At 41.1% G+C, this 21456-nt stretch overlaps 1 protein-coding gene across 1 annotated transcript; it reads left to right on the forward strand.

The window, feature by feature from the left end:
• Positions 1–1591: 1591 nt before the first annotated feature.
• On the forward strand, positions 1592–18525 carry LOC102802134 (proton-transporting V-type ATPase complex assembly regulator TMEM9-like). The gene is made up of 5 exons (XM_006813733.3): positions 1592–1736; positions 3015–3115; positions 10054–10141; positions 11526–11651; positions 14681–18525. Exons 1-5 carry the CDS (start codon positions 1665–1667, stop codon positions 14807–14809), a joined length of 516 nt encoding a protein of 171 aa, XP_006813796.1. The 5' UTR covers positions 1592–1664; the 3' UTR covers positions 14810–18525.
• Positions 18526–21456: the final 2931 nt, after the last annotated feature.

Consider the following 21456-nt stretch of genomic DNA (forward strand, 5'->3'; position numbering starts at 1 on the left):
CAAAAAGTCATACCCTACCAGTAAGTAAAGTACTGACAACAAGCAGCACACAATGAATAATTCATTGCGAAGGCTGACATAATAATAGTAGTAATATTTGGTAATCGTAGTTCTATGAAACTATCAAAATAGCTGATCATTTCGAGCGATAACTCCTTACAGATAGCACAAATATTCCCAAAGCTGACATCTTGCTTTTCTTTTTGAAAGTCAAGAATAGTATCAACAAATTTAGTGCGGTTCCCGTATGTGAGCAGGGTGGAAATATGATGAGTGTGGATCCCGTATGTGAGGAGAGTGGGCGATGTGATGATAGTTGATCCCGTATGTGAAGAGGGTGGGCAATGAGATAAGTGTGGATCCCACATGTGAGGATGGTGAGAATATGATGAGTGTGGATCCCGTATGTGAGGAGGGTGGAAATATGATGAGTGTGGATCCCGTATTTGGGGAGGGTGGGTGATGTGATGAGTGTGAATCCCGTATGTGAGGAGGGTGGGCAATGAGATAAGTGTGGATCCCATATGTGAGGATGGTGAGAATATGATGAGTGTGGATCCCGTATGTGAGGAGGGTGGGAATATGATGAGTGTGGATCCCGTATTTGGGGAGGGTGGGTGATGTGATGAGTGTGAATCCCGTATGTGAGGAAGGTGGGCAATGTGCTGAGTATGGATCCCGTATGTGAAGAGAGTGGAAATATGATGAGTGTGGATCTCGTATGTGAGGATCTATTCCAGTGGAGTAACTCCATTTCAAACAAAGTGAGTCTTACCATATACGCGAGGGGGGGGACTGTTGACAACGTCTCAAAACTGTTATTATTTACTTTATACCTAAGTACTACGGTTGCTGCCCCCGGGGGGGGGGGATACATAGAACTTGCCTATTGGGGACGTGGCCCCGAAATGAGTCTCGTTTTTTGAATTTTAGGTATAGCGTATATATTTAGGTATATATTTTCTGATAGCGGACCCCTAAAGAGATCAAAGAGAAAGCGAACTGTTGTTTCTCATTTAACAACCTAAATAACCTGAACATTGCGTTAATAATATGCTCTTATGTAAGCGGCAGATGTGTTTCTATGGTCAAAATACATGTTTTAATAAATCAATATACAATGCAACTTTTGGCTTACAAAATTGGAGATGCTCTTCTAATAGAGCAAATACGGTAACTGTTTTATTTGGAATAAACAGTGATGACAGAAATGGTACTTTGGTATAAATATGGGTATAGATTTTGCCACTATCCAGGTATAAAAATGGTCACACTTTAGAGCACTCAGGAGCACCTCCCTGCCCAGCTATGTATCAACTGCAGCTCCCCCCCCCCCCGGGTTGTTGCCATTTGTCAAAACCATTCCCGGGGAACCATTATATTGCGACAGTCGGTGTGTTTTTAATGTTGTTCTTAAAATCCATTTATTGTAACGCACAGTATAACTTGATTGATTGATATAATTAAATATTCTAATAATGCATAATGCGTATATGCGCAGTAACATGCTCAGTAGTGAAACATTCGAATTCGTCTCGAGCTGCTTTAACTCGGGCTCTTCAGTACTGCCCTCAACGTCCATGATGTTATTGCATTATGGGATAACAAAAATGGCGACTTGCTGTTGTTAATTGGTTAATCGCTGCCGAAATCTACAAAAAAACATGGTTTTTCCTACTAACAGTCTAATAATACCGTTCATCGCATTTGTGGGAGTCATCATAGTTGGAGTTGAGGTAAGATTTTAACATATTGGGGCTAATCTCACCGTATAAAATGCATAATTAACGATGTTGTGCCGTCAAATCATTTCCGGTTTGGGGGTTGTTGTGCAAATGGTATTTCATTTCCAATAAAATTATACGGCACTGCATATGTGACTTGCTGCATTTAGATCTAAGTTTACCTGAATAAATACAATTTACCCATGGTTGACAGACGCATCATGCATCGCAGCTCACTGTAAAAGTAGTGATGGATGTATACGTTAGCTGTGGAAAGCTCCCTGAGGGCCGTTTTTGGTCGTCGGTATCTGGCTGTACAAAATTTGAAAAGAAGACGTCCAAGTAATAAAGAAAAAGGTAAAACAGTTGTCAGTCGCAAGATAGAGCTACGGATCCGCAGCTATGTATACGTATACTGTCAGTGAACACAGGCGCTCGGAACGTTTCTTGGCTAATAAAAAATAACCTAAAGTGGGATCGGCATAGTTAGTCAGTCGCCGGTACATTCCCCTACTACTCATATAATAACACAAGGTAGGAAAGCGTTGACACCATGACATCGAAACTTCCCGAAAATAACACGATTTTCCAAAATATATTTCGATCCGCTACACACAACTCAAGCATGATATCGGTAGAAACTATTGATCGACTTACATTACCTTTATTCAAACTAAAACGGGTTAAATCCTGTGAAAATCGAAACACCAGAGCAATATGAATAAACCCATCTACGTGGATATTTTGAAGCAGAGACCCGAGCATACGTATATGTTTGGAACTGCACATGTTTGGAACTGCGCATACTGATGATTTTTTTGTTTTTTATTTCATTCATTCATATAAATAGCTATACATTATTAGAACAAATTAAACAAATATGCATTGTCCTAATTACCCCACTATACATGACATGCAGTACCTGTACCCTAAACTGTTTTTACCCTAACATGAAAAGCAAAGCTACACAAAATGTCAATAAGAATTGAATGAAAATGAATTTATTTTCCCAAATTTTGTCCTAACTTAGAAGATTGTGAATCTCATTTATTAATTAAATACCTTAGCAAGCTACATGTACATGATAGGTAAATGATGTAGAATGAAGAAGAAAACAAATAAAATTCAACCTACCTTACCTATTTAAAAGTTCATAATATGGGAACCATATAATGCTAGTCTATGAATTGTCTTTCAAATAAAACAAAATGTATGTACTGTCATGCGAAACTGTCAAATTATATTCTGTTAGGTTTAACAATGCAATGATGTATATCATAATCTTTCCAGGCTCAATTTGATGATGTTCGATGTAAATGTGTGTGTCCACAGGATCCTGCAAACAATCTGACTAGAAACATCTATATCAAGAATGTAATCCCAGAACAATGGTAAGTATGAATTGTATTTATGGTCTTCTCTGCATCTTAAGACAAAAGCATTACCATACTTCCCTGATCATAACCCCAGGGGGCTCAGCTCGTAATAGTTGAGAAAGTGAGGGGTGGGCATATGCCCCATACATATACCCAAAGAAATGGTAGAAATTTCTTTTCTTTTCTTTTTAAAATTGTAACCATGTTATCCATATGACAATTTTGCTTCACTATGTGCCAGATTATTACATCATTTTGGGAAAAATAAAATTGCAGAATGAGATGTGTCAGCAATGATATTTATAATGAAAAAACAAAAATGTTCACAAAAAATAACACATTTTGTTATAATATTATTTACAAACCATGTGAATTTTGAGTTTGTCAGAAAAGTCGAAGACAAGATCTTCATCATTGTCTTCGTTGATAGTCTGTTATTAACTAATTAGAATGCTGTGTTGTACTGATGATGGCATTTTTTGGATTCATCGTTAGTACCGAATTCTACCGTAAATTCGCTCAGACCGTTAAATGGCAGTTCGAGTTATTAAAAAATAAAATGGAACCAAAAAACCGCCCAGGGCGATTTTTCGGCAGTTTTTAAGGTGTTATTTTAATCTCTTCTGATGCCTAAAAGTTTCGTCGTCGTCATTGACACCTATTCAAGAGTATTGATGTTTATTGCGACTAGCGTGAATGGGTTAGCTTTGTTTCGACAATGAGCTGTTATCGCCGTAAATAATGTTAAATTATTCTTCAAATCTATCTTTTGAAAACAACTAATTTTTTTATTGAAAAACAAATCATGCCGCTTTCCCATCAAAACCCAACCCAAAAGATCATACAACAACATCTGCAAATCTCTTCTGTGCTGCGTTTAATTAATAACATTAACATATTTAAATGAGCTATGGTAATTTGAACACGTTGGCATCTTCCATCGTTTTCATTGGTTAATTATTGATTTGACCTGTCAGGTCATAACATGGCGGATATTTATTTCTACAGCATTGAGCGCTGAAAATGCGTTCGGAATCATTCGCTTACGATAAAATAAGTTGAAATTTATTTGCATTTCATAACAATTCAACAAATTTATTTTTTGCACGTTATTACTAGCAAATAATCAACAATTGTAAAATGCAGCATGACCGGATTGCGCTACCATGATCATTTGCTACTAAGCAATGCAATTCACTACGTTCAATTACCCACCATAGACTCCGGTCAGTCAAAATGACTATTTTGAACTGTAGGCATTAATCAGCGATTCTGCCGGTGACGGAGAGATAGAATCTAGGTCAGGGGAAGCCCCATGACCTCAAGATTCTTTTACCCCTTACGTCACGAACCCATGTGACCGAGGCCACATGGCAGCGCCATAGGTGGCCGTCAATCACTCTGATTTTTTCTCCGCCTCGAGTGGAGATGAAATCTAGCAAGCTCTGCTGGATCGCCTGCTTTTTTTTTTCTGTCGGGGTTTCTAGCTTGGGTTGTTGCCGCTGCATGGCATCCGACATTGTAGCTGGTAGGATAAGTTTTCCTTGTCATTTTTACCCTTGTGTTGTTTTTCTCTTTGTGTGTAGTATTTTTCACAACAAAGAAATTAAAATCCGACGCCTCTACGTAACCTTTGGTTGGTTTCGCGGCGGCACCTTTTACAACTGTGTTTCGTCTTTTATTTACAATGTATTTAGCAATATATAGATGTAATGACAGCACCAGGGCTCGCTGCCGTTTTCTTTCCGGTCTCCTCTCGTTTCAAGTCGACCGTGCAGTGGTTATATTCAGAATTTACCAGCATAGAACCTGCATCCGAGATACTTTGTCGTAGCTACGTGCGGGGTTGGGGTTTTGTGTGAAGATGTGTGTTTTTTTTCACTGGAGTTCTGAGGCCTGAGATTTTCTTTCAGAGCCATCAAAATCGCTGAGACTGACCGCGTCTCAGCAAGGTCGCGTGTCCAGTAAACAAATCGGTTAAAGTGAGTTGCGTGTTTTGCATTAGTGGAAAGTCCTCACGCTCGGCTACCGGTACTTTGTGTACCACGACGTTGAGTAAGAGGCCTGACGGTGGAGGTACCGATATTTTTCTCGGCCTCCCTCGCTGATCGGAGGGCATCCTCACAGTCTGTTTTTCCAGGCCGGGTAGATCAGACGCAGTCGGAGCGAGCTGTCTCCACTGTGTCCCCTCTGTGGGCAAGCAGGAAGAGACACAAAAGCATGTTTGCATTCAAACACGTCTCTTCCGGGGAACCCCCGTTCCCAGTCACGGCTCTCCCACTATTTTGGGGGGAGGCCGAGGCTCAGGCTAATTGCACCGGGCCTTCTCTGGAGCCTTGGGCACTGAATGCCAACAGGGTGCTGGCTGCCAAGCCTCAGATCTCGGGCAGGGCTTTCAGGGCAGGGCACATGTTGACCCCCCCACTTTCAGCCAGCTAGGGCTTGTCACGCGGTAACGGTACAAGAGTAACGAATTTATCCTTGTGTCCGGTCTCCGCTGTGGGTTTTTGACTCCTTTCTTACCGACCCACGGGCGTCCCTCAGAGTCTTCCATCGGTATGACTCAGTGAGCCACGCTTTTGGGGTGAGGCGGAGTATCATCGATCCCAGTGATACGATGTAAATACCCCTACCCTTGATCCTAAAGCGACCACCTAAGGTTGCTTCAACGCTTATAGGATCACAGGTGTTGGGATCCAAAGCAACCCTGTTGACACGTCTCTTCCTGTCCGTCTGAGTGCGAAGTGGGGCGCAGAGCACGCAAACAGTGTTGATGGGCGGCGTTGGTCAGTCGCGGAGGATGTAATGCTTAAGGCCCCTGGGTGGGGATAACATTATTCAACACTTCCCACTGGACCAAACGCTACCTGGTCGGTGTGGTTTCGGGATCAGACCCCATAGCGGAGGATGAGACCGAAACACCCCCACCAGATTCCAAGGCTCCTTCCCCAGACCCCGGTACCACGAATTTGGCAAACTGGGCAAAGGGGGATAGCTGCGTTCCATGGGTGTCTTTGCCAATTGAAGACTACCCATCCAACCCTGAGGGCAGAGTTGCTTGAGCGCATTATTATGCGTGCCCAGGACTCTGGAGACCTTGGAGGCAGAACGCACCAGTCTCCTAGACCAGGCGACATTTTTACTGGTGGGCCACCGCACATCTACATTCGACACCCCCTAGTGTCGCTTGGCTCTCTTGGCCGGGGGCACTACTGTGCTACGAGACGCGGCCTTAGAGGCACGTGTTTTCGCAGACAAGCTGAGCCGGGGTACGTCCTCACCTCAGTGATGCAGACTGGACATCCTCCACCCTCTTTGTTCAGGGAATGGTGGGTACAGTCTCGGAGCTTCGGAGTGCAATGAACCATAGGGTTCAGATTGAATCCGCTAGCCAGTTGGTCCTGGCTGCCATAGGTAAGCGAAGGGCACCCCAAGAACAGAAAACACAACACCCTAGGGTGTCGTCCGCTAGCCAGAGTCAGCCAGGAGGCAAGCGCTTATACCCTTCCATGGGAGAGAAGGGTAGTGGCGCGCCCCCAGGGAGATATGAGCCAGGTGGTGGCTCCTCACCCTCTCTGGGCGAACGTCTACCCGGCAGCAGGGTAAGCATGTTTGACGCTCACCTCTGCAACGGGGGGGGGTGGGGGGGTGGGGGGGGGGGCAGGCACGTGTTTGGTGAGTGGCCAGGTCACAACTTAGTGACTACTTCAAGCCTTGGGGAACTCACCTCATGGGGGAAGGGAGCACCCCCCCCCCCTCCCTCACAACTGCCGAACACATGGCCACATATCCCTGTCATACACAGATTGTGCCGGTGTAGTCCGGTTTGGAGACAGCGGGTGACGGATCCCTGGACCTTTCCAGATGGTGACATCCTGTTACGGGATACCGCTGAAATCTCCATTTCCCCCGTCAGTGTCTCCCCTGTTGGACACTGCCAGGAGACTCAATCAGACAGGAAGTAGCAGTTTGCTGGGAAAGACGCCATACACAGGGTACATCAGCCAGAACTAAGTCCAGGCTTCTACCCAAATGTGTTTGTAGTACCAAATCTACAAGTGGCAGGCGTCCAGTTCTGGACCTAGGCAGACTGAATCAGTACGTGCTCCTCGATCGGTTCCACATGGAGACACCATTCAGGGTTCTTCTCTCCATCCACCGTTTTGACTGGCTAGCTCCACTAGACTTAAGCGGGCCTACCTGCACATACCGATGCACCCAGCAAGTTGCCTTTGAATCGCCCAGCTGGGCCAAGTATTTGAATTTCGGTTGGGCTCGTTAGTAAATCGACAAGTCCCACCTCGACGCAACGCGCAGTTGGTGTCCCTGAGCATGGAGTTTTGACACAGAGGTAAGCTTGGCTTAGCTATTTCAAGCATGTTGCTTAGCACTAAGCAGCCTAGCCGAATGCCTAGTCAGTGTTCCCTCAGTGTCCCTCCGTGAACTAATGCGGATCATCAGAATGATGACCTCGGTTCGCACCACGCAGCTGCCCAGTATAACGCTTGTTATAACGTCGAGCTCTCCTATGGGAACTAGATAGGCGGGTTTCGATCTCGGATCAAGTGAAGGAAGCCCTGCCCTGGTGGTCGTCACTGGCCAACCTCGGGCAGAGGGGGCCCCCTTGGACCCGCTCGCCACAGGTATGACTCTGGTAACAGATGCCTCCCCCCAGTGTTGGAGAGCGCATCTATTGGACGAACAAGCCCAAGGATATGACTCCTGCATTAGATTCGGGACTACCATATCAACCAGCTCAAACTGAGAGCAGTGTACCTAGCACTACCACACTTTCTACCCGTAGTTCAAGACCACAGAGGTCTGCTCCGCATAGGCAACGCAGCGGTGGTCTCCTTCAAGAAGGAGGGGGGACTCATTCCCCATCGTTGTCAGTTCTAGCGGAGCAAAATCCTCCTTTGGTGCCTGGAATATGTGGAGCTAACTACACACCACCTTCCAGGGGTGAGGAACAGTCTGGCGACGCCCTTTCAGGGCGACTCCGTCTCCAGAACACGGAGTGGCTAATACCCCAGTGGGTAGCCTCCAGGCTGTTGCGGCTGTGGACAGTCCAAGGTTAGACCGGTTTGCCGCACCCCGGAACACCAAGCTCCTGACGTACATAACTCTCCTGCTGACTCCAGGAGCCTGGGCCAGGGTCGCTTTGCTTTGCCCGCGGACCCACTTAGTTGTGTACGCCTTTCCTCCCTTCCCGCTAGTTCACCGGGCACCCGAGAAAACTTCGACAGGTGCACACCTGCATATTATCATTGGTCGTACCCAATTGACCAAGCAGGGCCTAGTTTCCACTTCTGTCGGAAACGATAGTCGAAACACCAGCAGTGCTTCCGGACTTACCAAACCTGCCGTCCCAACCAGACGGCGCACTACCAACAAGCCCAGCGGGTATCACTTACACGCATAGAGGCTCTCATTAGACCCGCACATACGAAAGCTTTATCTGAGCGGGCTGCCAATGTCCTTGCCAGGGCAAACAGGGATTCCACCAATGCAGCCTACATTTCTAGGCTGCGAGCATACACTGATTAGTGTAGCGGAAGGGAGATTGAGCGATACCATCCCTCTATTGGCCACGTAGTAGGCTCCTTCGTCCACCTGTGTGTCGAAATGGGTTTGTTCTACGCAGCGATCGTTGGCTACAGGTTGGCCTTATCCCCCACCATTCAAACGTACGGGAACAAGACTAACCGATTGTCCTATTATTAGGAGACTACAGTTTTGTATTTACTGCTTTCCAGACGCTGAGACCCCATACAAGAGAACCGCCCAACTGGGACTTGTCAGTTGTGTTGTCCGCTCTAAGCAGACCGCCCTTTGAGCCTCTCCGATCAGCACTACTCAAATTTTTGACGTGGAAAATAGTCTTCCTACTGGCCCTCGCCTCAGGTAGGCGTCGGCGAGAGCTGGGGGCATTGTCCTTCTCGGATGATGTACCGCCGTTATGGACAATCAAGTTGTGCTAAAGACATGAATCGGGTTTCTCGCCTAGAACCAAATCTCATGACACGATCCTCACCCGATCGTCATCCCCCGGCTGTCAAATTTTGTCTGCCTGGAGGGTCATGAGGAATTGCTTCTCTACCCGGTTCGAGCACGGAGTTGCCACCAAACCGTACTAGGATTTGGAATGGGGTGTCAGGCACACATCCTTGTGTTATGGCCCAGGCAGGCAGGATAGGCCGGCCTCCCCAACTACCATAACCAGGTGGTTTACTGCGACTGTATTAGAGGTCTAATACTTTATATTCCTTGACACAGAGCTTGCAGAGACACCAAGTACGAGCGCAAGAGGTCTGTGCGATGGCAAACTCACTAGTGCTAGCGTCAGGCGCCCCCGCCCCAAGCACACATGGAGGGCAGGCTTTTTGGGTATGAACTATGTGAATAGGCGGAGAACCCTCGCCTAAATTCACTACGTTCAATTACCCACCATACAACCCCAACAATTTTAGATTAGCTTCTGCAAGAGTTACTTTTGTGGTCCAACTTCGTAGGCAGATTTTTCAATGAAAATATAAGGCCCCCCCCCCCCATTATTTGATGATATTTTTTTGAAACTGCCCTGGACGATTTTCGGATTGGCGAATTTACGGCAGAATCCAGTAGTAACAGAACAAACATACCTTTTCAGGAGAGGGCATCACAGACTCTAAACACAGAAATACCATACATTGTACCAATCACCAATTTGTCTTAACATTGTACATTATAGCTGGTAGTGTTTGTAGACTCTAGGTAACTGATAAACCTGCATGTTTCTCAACACCTAATAAATAGGGACGTGTGAATCTGAATTTTATGTACTCCAACCAACAATTATTTTTCTTGTACATTGTTTCATGAAAAATATGACTTTTTTGATCATGAACACATGTTGTCATGCTTGTAAGCACATGTGCTACTAATAGAAAAAATGTATTTTGCTGTCATTTCAGTTCATGTGCACATATTGTGAAAAGAGAAGAAAAGTTTTGTTTACTTTGTGAATGTAAATATGAAATCAGAAATACTACAACCATAAAGGTAATGTATACAGCATAACTTTAGATGATTTGTAAAAAAATCATTAATTATTATCACCGGGCACATAGTGCTTGCAAGCATTGTTAGAAAATTAACCTTAGTAAGCTCCAGGTATGAAGGATCAAAGTTCCCAATCTCCAGGTACTACCAAAACAGAGCTGCTTCTCATTTTCTATCATGCAAATCAATATGGTATCAGCATCCACCAAAACCAAACTAATATTCAAATTATTTGATACTAACCCCCAAACTTGTTAAAGTAACATAATTAAAAAAAAAGATTGTATTTGATACATTCTCCTGTAAAAGATTACAATGATGTTAATTATAAACCAAACTATGCACACCAAAGCAAACCAGAACAACTTTTTTTCCAGAGAAATCCTTTAAATCCTCTGGTTCCAACATACCGGTATTTTAACACCTTTTATTGAGGAAATGCTACATACTATAGAGTAATGTATTTGAATTAACTAATAAGTGAGTCACACTACTACTGTATACAGCTGTTTGCCTAATAAAAGAGTTAACTGTATTTGATTCAATGGCATAAAAACTAAGGCTTCTCACGAACTGGTAGTTTTTGACATGCCTGATGGTTGGTATTAAACTCTGTTTAACTGCCCATCTAAATAAACTTCAATGTGGAAATAAAGGGTTCAATTTGTGCCACTGCTCAACGTATCTTTAATTACTGTATGCTAGTTCCAGGGCCCATTTCATTTAACCACAGTTGCAAGTAGAATGTTTTGAATACTGTACCACATTTGTACATGGTTTTTAGTGCTTATTTTTGTTTCATGTCTCAAAATTACTTTTAAAATGAAGTAAGCACCTACACAGTCCATATGTTGCTTGTGCATACAATATCGCATAATATTGTTGAATGACATTATTTGCATCATGAACAAATAATTATTTTTTAAGAGGTGACTAAAGTTTGAAGTAGTTTATTTATTAGTTTTAGTCTCCATGGTAACATCAGTATAAACTTAATCAAGTCAATGGTAACATCAGTATAAACTTAATCAAGTCAATGGTAATATTTTCAAACAAAAAGTATAAAACATTGGAGCAAAACACGGATTGATAAGAACATGTAACTAATATTAATATTTCTTTTCAATGTGAGAAGACATGAAAGTGGGTTGATAAATTGGATCAATTGTATGGCATCTGAATGTGGTCATTTCCTACTAAGTGGTTGAATCATTAGTCCAACTGACATAAAAATTATACATTCAATTTCTCATATTTTCTGATTGTCCTATTTGTTCGCAGCCACTTACTGGGAGATTCATGAGGCCATACAATTCCAAATCACTATGTTGTAGACTGCTTCTAATAATTTTTTCATTTTCTGTTCTTTTCCATGTGACTACAGGTGATGGTAATATTTGTTGTTTGTCTTATTGGAGTACTTTTTGCATATATGATGATAATGATGTGTTTGGATTATATCTTAAGTCACAGGTCAACTCCGCATACTCAACGACTTGATGATGAAGGGGTATGTATTAATAACCATACATAGTCAGATAATAATGTGAGACGACAAGAATATAAGGTTATTACGAGGATACCTCAAAGTATGTACTCAGACAGTACTTGGTACATCGGAAGTACCGACCGAGGTCGAGCAGAGACCGAGCAGAGGTCGATGCGCGCCATACTGTCCGAGTGCATACTTTGGGGTATTCTCGTAATATCCTTATTATTATACATCTTTTCCATCCAAGGATACATCATGGGAATGTCGAAATCCAAAATGTTTAGAACAGAATCAACAAACTTTTTTGCATGGAGTTCGGTCAAACCCTGATGGCAGTCATGTTTGTTTTTATTATTAGAGGACGCTTACGTGCGTAATCGTTCCATATTTGGAATTCGCATTTCCTAATATGGTAGGATGAAAATACCCTGTAAAACACACCAAAATTATGGTACACTGTAACTTATGGTATTACGATGACAGATGTAAAATAAGCCCATGAATTCTTCAGAACATATACCGTCAATATGGGAATAATTTTTTGAACATTTCAATTATTCCTGTTTTTTCGTATCATAGTCATTGATAGCTACCGTATTACTACCGTATTACCGTACGCGCCCAGGGGCCTGAACATACAAAATCGGGAAAAAATGGGGGTGGGCGCTTACCCGAGGACCACCCCAAAAAAGATTTTAAAAAGTTGTTTTTGTGATCGTATGATAAGGTCAAATAAAGGAATGCTTTCGTACACTTTGTACACATACTTATTTCTTGATTTATAAGTGCGAGGTTTCAATAAACGTGAGCACTCGGTCAAGAACTGTGGGAACACTAAGACACAGGGTCGAATTTCAAGAATATAACTTGTTTTATGTCAGCGAATGAAGTTGTATTACTCACTGAAATTGGCTACAAAGTATAGTAAGTATTGTAATCAGTGCACGGTTACTTTTTTAGTAACCGTGATCAGTGCAAGTTGAAACGGCCGGGAAAAACTACCGCTTGTAATCCAAGAAGACGATGACCTCATTAGCATAATTTTGTTCACGCACGTATTGATACATCGCATCGTAATTACTGAAGAATAGCAGACAGGGTTATGAAACAAACCTTTTATTACTGATGTGAAATGTTTACAAACTATTGTGAATACATAAACATATGCAAATGGCAATACATATAAAACAGACTGAAAATAAACTCTGGTCGACCTCATTAACATGATTTATTCACGCCACCCACACACATGACAAAATTATGATGCAACAAGTTCCCATCGTCGGCATGCCTCATTATGGTTATCGTAATGGACTTGAGGTTTTTTCTTCAATGACAGAAAAATAACCCACATGACCGTAATGCCATAGCTGTGATGAAGGATGGAAAGAAAGTAGCAAGTTTACGATGTGATGTTTCAAAAGTACTAGCTCCCATTCACAGTCAGTAGAACATTCTGGAGGGGGTGAAACGGAAGAGCATCACCAGGCAATGGACGCGGGGCTTTTGGCAACGACCGCAAACGTATCCGTGTCCAGCCATTGGTTGGCCATGTAGAGGTCAAAATACGCGGTTCTATTTTTACGCGTTAAGTTTGGCTCTTCCGATTCACCCCCTTAGGAATGTTCTACTTTCGTAGCCTAATCGCGGGTTTTTCAAAAAACGTCGAAAAAACACAAGAATTAGTAAAATTTCCTGTTTTGGGCGGATTATTGATAGAGAATAATTTCTTTATTACAAAAATGCTGAAAAACCCTGAGTTTTTGCCTTAGTTATTTTTTTATTGGCGAAAAAACTGCGAACTTGGCAAATTTGGTTGCACAACTTCCCTTTATCATATACACCCAGCGACACCGATGCCAGCTGACTGTGCTCCCATTATGGATTCACAGTCAGCGAAGTGCTACGTTTTGAAACCAAAGTTAAGTGCTTCAAACCACTCACCAAAGTATGGATTATTGCAATATTGGATTTATCGTGAATGAAGAGAAAGCAGAATGTGTGCGCCACATGCTGCGTGGTTCATCTTGCGTCGCTAAGTTCCAATGAGTTTTTACGTAAAAACACAAACAAACGGCCCTTTTCAGGGCCACCACACACTTCAAACAGAGAATTACCGTAACAAACACACTATTTAAATAAATCAAACGCGTTCGTTTTTGACAAATAAAACTTTATTGTTGACCCCGTTCTTGGCTAAAAATCACCCTTAACCGAGGATGTCCCCAACATGTAACTTTCGTGAAAACAGGGGGGTGGGCACTTGCCCAGGGACGGACGCGTGTCCGGGGTAATACGGTATTCTAAAATACAATGTTTATTGTGACGAGCCTGAATAGTGAACTTGACAATGAGATGTTATCACCATAAAAAGTTTTAGGTTATTCTTCAGTGCCCAGCTTATCGTTTGAAAACTGTTAATTTCTTTATTTAAAAAAAATCTTCCAACCAAAATCAATGCCAAAAGAAATTTGAAATCTCAAAACTGATTTTTTCTGTCATTTTGTATAACACTTTTAATTTTATTTATATGTGTGTTTGGGAATATTATAGGTGTGTGATTAGTAAAAATAATTCCTATTTTAATGAGACATTAAAATCGCATTCTGAAAGCAATCATGTACCGAGTAGCTTATTGAAGTTGCAAGATTTTTGTGAAATATCTGATGGTCTGAATTTGCATGAGTTAAGGGTAATATTATAGAAATTTCAGTGTTTTTTTCAAGATCTTGAAACACTGGTAAGCATTTCTGGTGTCATGTGTTTGTATATCCTTTACTATTGCTTTTAGCTTTCCAACACGTGGATTTTTAAAGCAGGCTGCAGTAATTCAAAAGCTTTTTTTTCTAAGCACACAAATTCACATCATCAATAATAGTCATTAGACCTCTGTAAAACTTTATGAACACTTTGAGAGTGTAACCTTTAAATGTTTTTTTAGTTTATGTGAGATGTGCTTGTAATAGAGCTATAACGATATTCATTATTCACTGGTACACAATGTATGTTATGCTTGGCAGACCTCTAACTTTTCTTTGTTTTCACAGGAAATGACACCAATTGCTAGACGTCGCGGTGGCTACTTTCAGAGAATGGAGTCCGCAACACAGAGGTGGAAGCGTCAAGTACAAGAACAGAAAAAGAATGTGTTTGATAGGCATGCTATGCTTAGTTAAATTACCGTCTGGGTGATCAAGCGCCCTCCTGTGGTGAACTGTTTTTTAAATGTGTTTTTGTAAGCGCCCTCTGGTGTTCAACAAATATCTGTGAAAAATAGCAGTATATATGAATGTATTAGGCAACTGTTGCCTAGACGATGTGTAACATTATGTGACAGTATTATTAATGAGGTGTAAATATTCAGACAAAGTTTGTCCCAATGTGTTGAACTAAGTCATTGAAATGCAGTGATAAATAGCAGCTTTATGCCTTGTGACCAGGAGCTGTTACTTGTTTCATGTAATTTATTATGTTTATTGTTCCTAACAAAAGTATCTAACAAAAGACGCTTCTGGGTTAAAGTTCAGTTCACATACAAAGGGTGTAATTACATTAATTTCAGTAGTCATCCCATGCTGTGTAAATGTAAAGTTTTCACTATGGTTTCAGTATTTCAGTCATATGTAAAAGTTAAATTGGTGTGACTAAAATTTTAATAGAGAATGGAGAATCCATGATGTTGAAACCCAAAAAAAAATATGTTCACAAAAACAGAATGATCTCAATGAAAAAATAATTCTCTTATAATATTCATATAACATGAGACCAGATATTTATTTTGTCTCTTTTAGAACTGCCTCCTTGTAAAATTTATTTTGACATTTCTGTTTACATCAACAATTTCTCAACAGAAATGTTATTTATGAATTAAGTTATTTAATAGCATTTAAATATAAAAAGAAATTGGTGTTACAAGTGGAAGCATAAACATGTTAATTGACATAAGCTTATGATTGGCTTCATGAAAAAATTCTGAGGTTATTTTGTGACAGTAAACCCAGTGACCAGCAGAGACTTATTACCTACGTATAACTGTTGAAACCAAAGCTTAAAACTTAAGGTCTTTTTAAAATTGTAGTAGAAATATCTTACAAGACATTTATGTGACACTTCCAATGCTATTGCCTTATTGAATTAAAAGTTGTATTCCCACTTTGCAAATATGTAAAACATCACTTTCTGAACAAGCAAAGAACTGAAAGTATAGATTTCCATGACTCGCTTTTCATTAGACAAACATAACTACAATGTATCTGACCATCAAGGACATCAAAACCCTTTGACTCAGTGAGTGTCTGTTTACAAAGCTCACTTAAATCCATATATGCAGTTAATTTGTCCATTATCCAATCACAATACTTGAACGAAGTTTGAAATGGGGACTTATAATTCGGTCTCCATCCGTACATACATTTTGTACTTCAAAGTCATATTTTAGAATCCTCTGGATCGAATCTGTTCATTCTATGCATGTGCCGAGTACTTTGCAGTGGTTTAGTGATTGGATCCAAGATGGCCGCCTGGTTGTCATTTTGGTTTTTGAAAATGTTGTATCTTTGACATGCTGTGTCAGTTTTTGTTCAAATTCAGTACATGCATTGTACATGTTAGAATTCATGTCCATATCAGTTGTTTCTTAATTAGATCAAACATGACAGACTCACAGCCATCTTGTTTTTTGTAGTATATTCTCAAACATACATTATATGTTACTCATGTTCATGTTTGATTAATGCTTCATTCTTACATGTATGAAACTGCTACAAAGTTTGTTGGTTTCTTCTCATAAGTTTCTTTAACAAACAAAAAATATTAATCTTTTTCATCACTGAGGATTTTAGAATTTTTGTGCTATATTCTTGTTATATAGTATTTTTTCCCCCAGAGAGAGTCTGTTATATCGGATTTTTCCAGTCATAAAATTGAATGAAAATTCTATGGTTTTACAAATACAGTGTTCTGTTTGTAAATGATGACATGACTTCTGAACTTCCAAACACCTTGTTGTGCTGGGGTTTGTGAAAATTCAGAGAAGCTAGTCTGAAATAGCGAGGTTTTGTCTTCCGTTTTGTTTTCAAAGTTTGTTTACCGGTACTGTTTTGTTCATATCTATGTCTTGGCTCTAACTGTTCCCATGATGCAATATGCAAAACAGCTTTTGTATGAGTTAATGTATGAGAATTGTTTATACCTCTGATATCTAATTAAGATAGCGAGAGGAAAAAATGGAAATAGTGTACATGTAAGTGCATTTTTGTAATTCAGGCATTTTTAAGCATGTAACTATGACAATATATATGTTTTTAGAAAAGCTGGGATATAGACGAACAAGATTGTACATGTATATGTTTGGTGTTAATATAGTGGTTTGTGATGCATCCTCCATAGTGGTTTGTGATGCATCCTCCATAGTGGTTTGTGATGCATTGGCTGCATCCTCCATAGTGGTTTGTGATGCATTAACTGCATCCTCCATAGTGGTTGTGATGCATCGGCTGCATCCTCCATAGTGGTTGTGATGCATCGGCTGCATCCTCCATAGTGGTCTGTGATGCATCGGCTGCATCCTCCATAGTGGTCTGTGATGCATTGGCTGCATCCTCCATAGTGGTTTGTGGTGCATTGGCTGTATCATCCATATTGGTTTGTGATGCATTGGCTGCATCCTCCATAGTGGTTTGTGATGCATTGGCTGTATCATCTATAGTGGTCTGTGATGCATTGGCTGCATCCTCCATAGTGGTTTGTGATGCATCGGCAGCATCCTCCATAGTGGTTTGTGATGCATTGGCTGCATCCTCCATAGTGGTTTGTGATGCATCGGCTGCATCCTCCATAGTGGTTTGTGATGCATCGGCTGCATCCTCCATGGTGGTTTGTGATGCATTGGCTGCATCCTCCACGGTGGTTTGTGATGCATTGACTGCATCCTCCACAGTGGTTTGTGATGCATCGGCTGCATCCTCCATGGTGGTTTGTGATGCATCGGCTGCATCCTCCATGGTGGTTTGTCATGCATCGGCTGCATCCTCCATATTGGTTTGTGATGCATCGGCTGCATCCTCCATAGTGGTTTGTGATGCATCGGCTGCATCCTCCATAGTGGTTGTGATGCATCGGCTGCATCCTCCATGGTGGTTTGTGATGCATCGGCTGCATCCTCCATAGTGGTTTGTGATGCATCGGCTGCATCCTCCATAGTGGTTTGTGATGCATCGGCTGCATCCTCCATGGTGGTTTGTGATGCATCGGCTGCATCCTCCATAGTGGTTTGTGATGCATCGGCTGCATCCTCCATGGTGGTTTGTGATGCATTGGCTGTATCCTCCATAGTGGTTTGTCATGCATTGGCTGCATCCTCCATGGTGGTTTGTGATGCATGTTTATTGCCAGACTGTATTGTTTAACGAAATTTGTGGTGAACCTCATATGTGCAATAACAAAAATGTATGGTTGATGTTGAAACTGACAGTTATTTGTCAAGAATAATACAGGGAAGTTAAATGTGCCACAAGTTTATATTTAGTAGTTTAACCATTTGAGCACCATTATTTTTCTTGCCAACAATTTGGTGAACTTTGATCAACTTGGACTGAATGGGCATAATTTGCTACAGATCTTATTCTTGGACAAAATTTGTGACAAATGTAATATATTTTATTTTGTCAATGAGCACGAAAGTTGACTTTGGCACTCAAAGGTTGCATCAAATCTGATCTGGTAAATGACAGAAGAGACTTCAAACTGTAAAGATTACTGTATTTTCCTTGCTACAGATGATTTGTGTTGTTTTAATGAGTGTTTAAATGACTTAGACATTTTTTTTATAATATTTAAATATTTGTACTGTAATTTCATGCAGCAATAAAATATGTATATAGTCGTGATATAATTTATTTTTGAGCTACAATTGTCATTTCCCAAACATTTGAGTTATTTCTGTCTGTTCTACAGAATGATCTGCAGACTTGATTAGTTTCTGGATCATTTCTATTTACGGTATATTAAACAGGTTCAAATTTAGGATTATATTTCATGTACATGATACTTTCATTACTGTGGATTTATACTATCAGGATACTGAAAAAAATGGGGTAACCGCCACTAGTCCGAAAATCATAGGAAAAGTTTGAAATTTTCCCTTTTACAAAGATAATTATGGTGGGATTATTTTTTCATATTTCAGTTTCACTTTGTGGCCTGAGATGAAAAACTTACAAATCTTAATATTATTTGAATGGTTGACATATAATTTTGGCAGATTCAAGGCGAATAATTTACCATTATGTGCAATAAGAAGTTCTATCCCATAATGATTTATGCTCAGTAGAGCAAATTTTGAATTCAACTAAAACTGCGTAATTAGCATAGTCATGTTAATATATGAAAAATACCCTCTCAACCCCCAAGAAATTGCTACAAAAGGTTTCTCAACTGATTCTGGTAGGTTTTAGTATACTTTTTAACATACTAAAAGTTTACCAAAGTAGGACCCTCGGAAAAGTGTTTTTTCCAAGATGGCCGTCGAAACATCTGAAAGATCATAACTCTGTAACTATCAACTAAAATTTGATGATCTTGGTGTCTATCCCGAGGTTTTCGGGGACATAGAACACATTAAGATCATACAAAATGATGTTGGCTTATTATGTAACACAAAAATCCAAAATGGCGTCAAAAATGGCTGCCAACACCTCCAAATGACCGCAAGTTCATAACTATTGACACAAATGTGATAATCTTGATGTCTATCCCCAGGTTTTTTGGGGCAAGGAACACATTAAGAGAACTTTGGATATCACTGAGCTATTGAATCATTATGAAATTGAATTCACGACCTTCAGCTGTCCACTATCACCTATTGCACAAATACCTTTGTCCATGGAATAAGTTTCAGAGTTTTCAGTTTTGAGTATCATCCTCTTCCCCAGTATCAACGTCTTGAGTGTTGTTTGGGTTGTAACAGTTTTCAGTTTGGCAAGAGCCCCATACAGCAGTGCAGGGTAGTCCATAGCGTCTGCAGCTGCATCGAGAGGATTTGCATCCCACCAAACAGTTGCAATGGATAATTTTCAAGAGTTAGTCAGGCGCAGCATTTTTTGGGGTCATAATTGTAATTAACTGATCATTTTCCTGTTTCCATCCCCATTGATCACACCATTATCACTATTGACGACAAAGGGACATTTCATGGAATGGATGTCATTGCTTCTATCACTCCTAGAAAAAGGACGAACCATATCATTCCACGAAGACAGATCTCAGGACTGAAAACAATCTTGGAGTACAGGTTTGCAAGGCATGCTTGTCATCAGGTAGTTTTCCAGGACCTGCCGAGATTTCTAGACTCTGACAAGAGAATTGATATTCTGTGGGAAGTCTCCCTCGGCTTCAAAGAGGCAACACCGAATTGGCAATGGATGATGCATATCTTGCATCAGGGGAGCCAGCACCCTGGGCAGTTCTCATTCAAATTCTTGCCTATGATCAATATATACTCTGGAGACAAATCATGCATTGTGTCAACATTAGACTTTGTTTGCAACCTTGCCATGAAGCACAACCTTCCCACTATTGTAACATTTGACCAGCCCTTGGAAGGCTGCCGAAATCATTATTGATGTGCCACATGAATGGCATTGTACTGATTTTGGGGTGTTTTCAAACACTTATGAACTTGCTGGGGACCATAGGAACTCTCAGGGACTGGTCTCAAAAACATACTCAAGACTGTCTTTGGAGAAAATGCAGTTGTGCACATGATGACAGGGAAAGCTGTCCAGAGGGCTTTGTTGGGCCATCTTCTTTTTGACAAGTGCCTACATAACCAGCTTATAACGGAAATGGTCAAATAGACGATCCTGAGATTCAGACCTTGCTGGATCAAGCCAAGGAATTGTACTCCTCCCTTCTTAGCGGAGAGACAACGCTAGGAGATGCTGCTTGTTCAGGTTTTGATTCAACTCAAGACAGTAATGGAGAAGAAGAAATCTGAACTTCCTCAGACCTCAAAGTCCAGCCAGTTGTGACTAATTTATCAGCGTATGGTTGACATGGCAGGAATGTTGATCAAGGCAAATCGTACTGCCCTTATGTTTCCTTGTGGTGTCAAGATCAGGAAATCTTTCCCTTGAAAAAGTTTTGACATATGAACTAAGCCCCTGCCCTCCAGCCCTCTTTGAGGCCAGGAACATTCTTCGAAGAGCAGACAATTCGCGACCATGCTGCAGACTTATCAAGTGAAGCTGTGATGAACTCTATTCCTGAAACAGATTGGTACGTGCTTGAGGTGATTCTTTGCTCCACTGTTTACCTTGGAAGAAAGACGATACAATAGCCAAGTATTATGCAGACTTCACTGAGAGACATTACGGACTAGTGACAGTGGTGTTCGATGGCTATGGTGAAGGTCCTTCCATAAAAGACAATACACATCAAAGACGAGGAAAAAACCTGCACTCAATTGTTAGTTTCACTGTAGAAACAGAGTTTTCAGGCAAAAAGAAGGCAAAAACAAGGGAGACATGATTGCACTCATCAGCACAGCACTAACTGAAAGGGGATGCCATGTCATTCAGTCACCAGGAGATGCAGATGTTGATATCATTAAGGCAACTGTTGAACAATCCTGTCATTGCACCACAACATTGGTCGGTGAGGATACTTATTTGCTGATCTTGCTCCTTCATTACTCCAGAACAAATAATGAGATCATCTTCTTCTGTTGTGATGCAAATAAGCAGTCAAAAGAACACAAAGTGTATAACATTAACCTGTTGAAAGAAACTTTAGGAGATGATGTGTGCAATGAGTTGCTCTTTGA

This window comes from Saccoglossus kowalevskii, chromosome 12, assembly GCF_978046115.1.
Source record: "Saccoglossus kowalevskii chromosome 12, keSacKowa6.1, whole genome shotgun sequence".
Taxonomy (NCBI): Eukaryota; Metazoa; Hemichordata; class Enteropneusta; family Harrimaniidae; genus Saccoglossus; species Saccoglossus kowalevskii.

Coding starts and splice junctions, on each gene's coding strand:
- LOC102802134 (XM_006813733.3), top strand. CDS start 1,665: ATGGTTTTTCCTACTAACAGTCTAATAATACCGTTCATCGCATTTGTG. Junction 3,116..10,053: donor AATGTAATCCCAGAACAATG/GTAAGTATGAAT, acceptor CTGTCATTTCAG/TTCATGTGCACATATTGTGA. Junction 10,142..11,525: donor GAAATACTACAACCATAAAG/GTAATGTATACA, acceptor ATGTGACTACAG/GTGATGGTAATATTTGTTGT.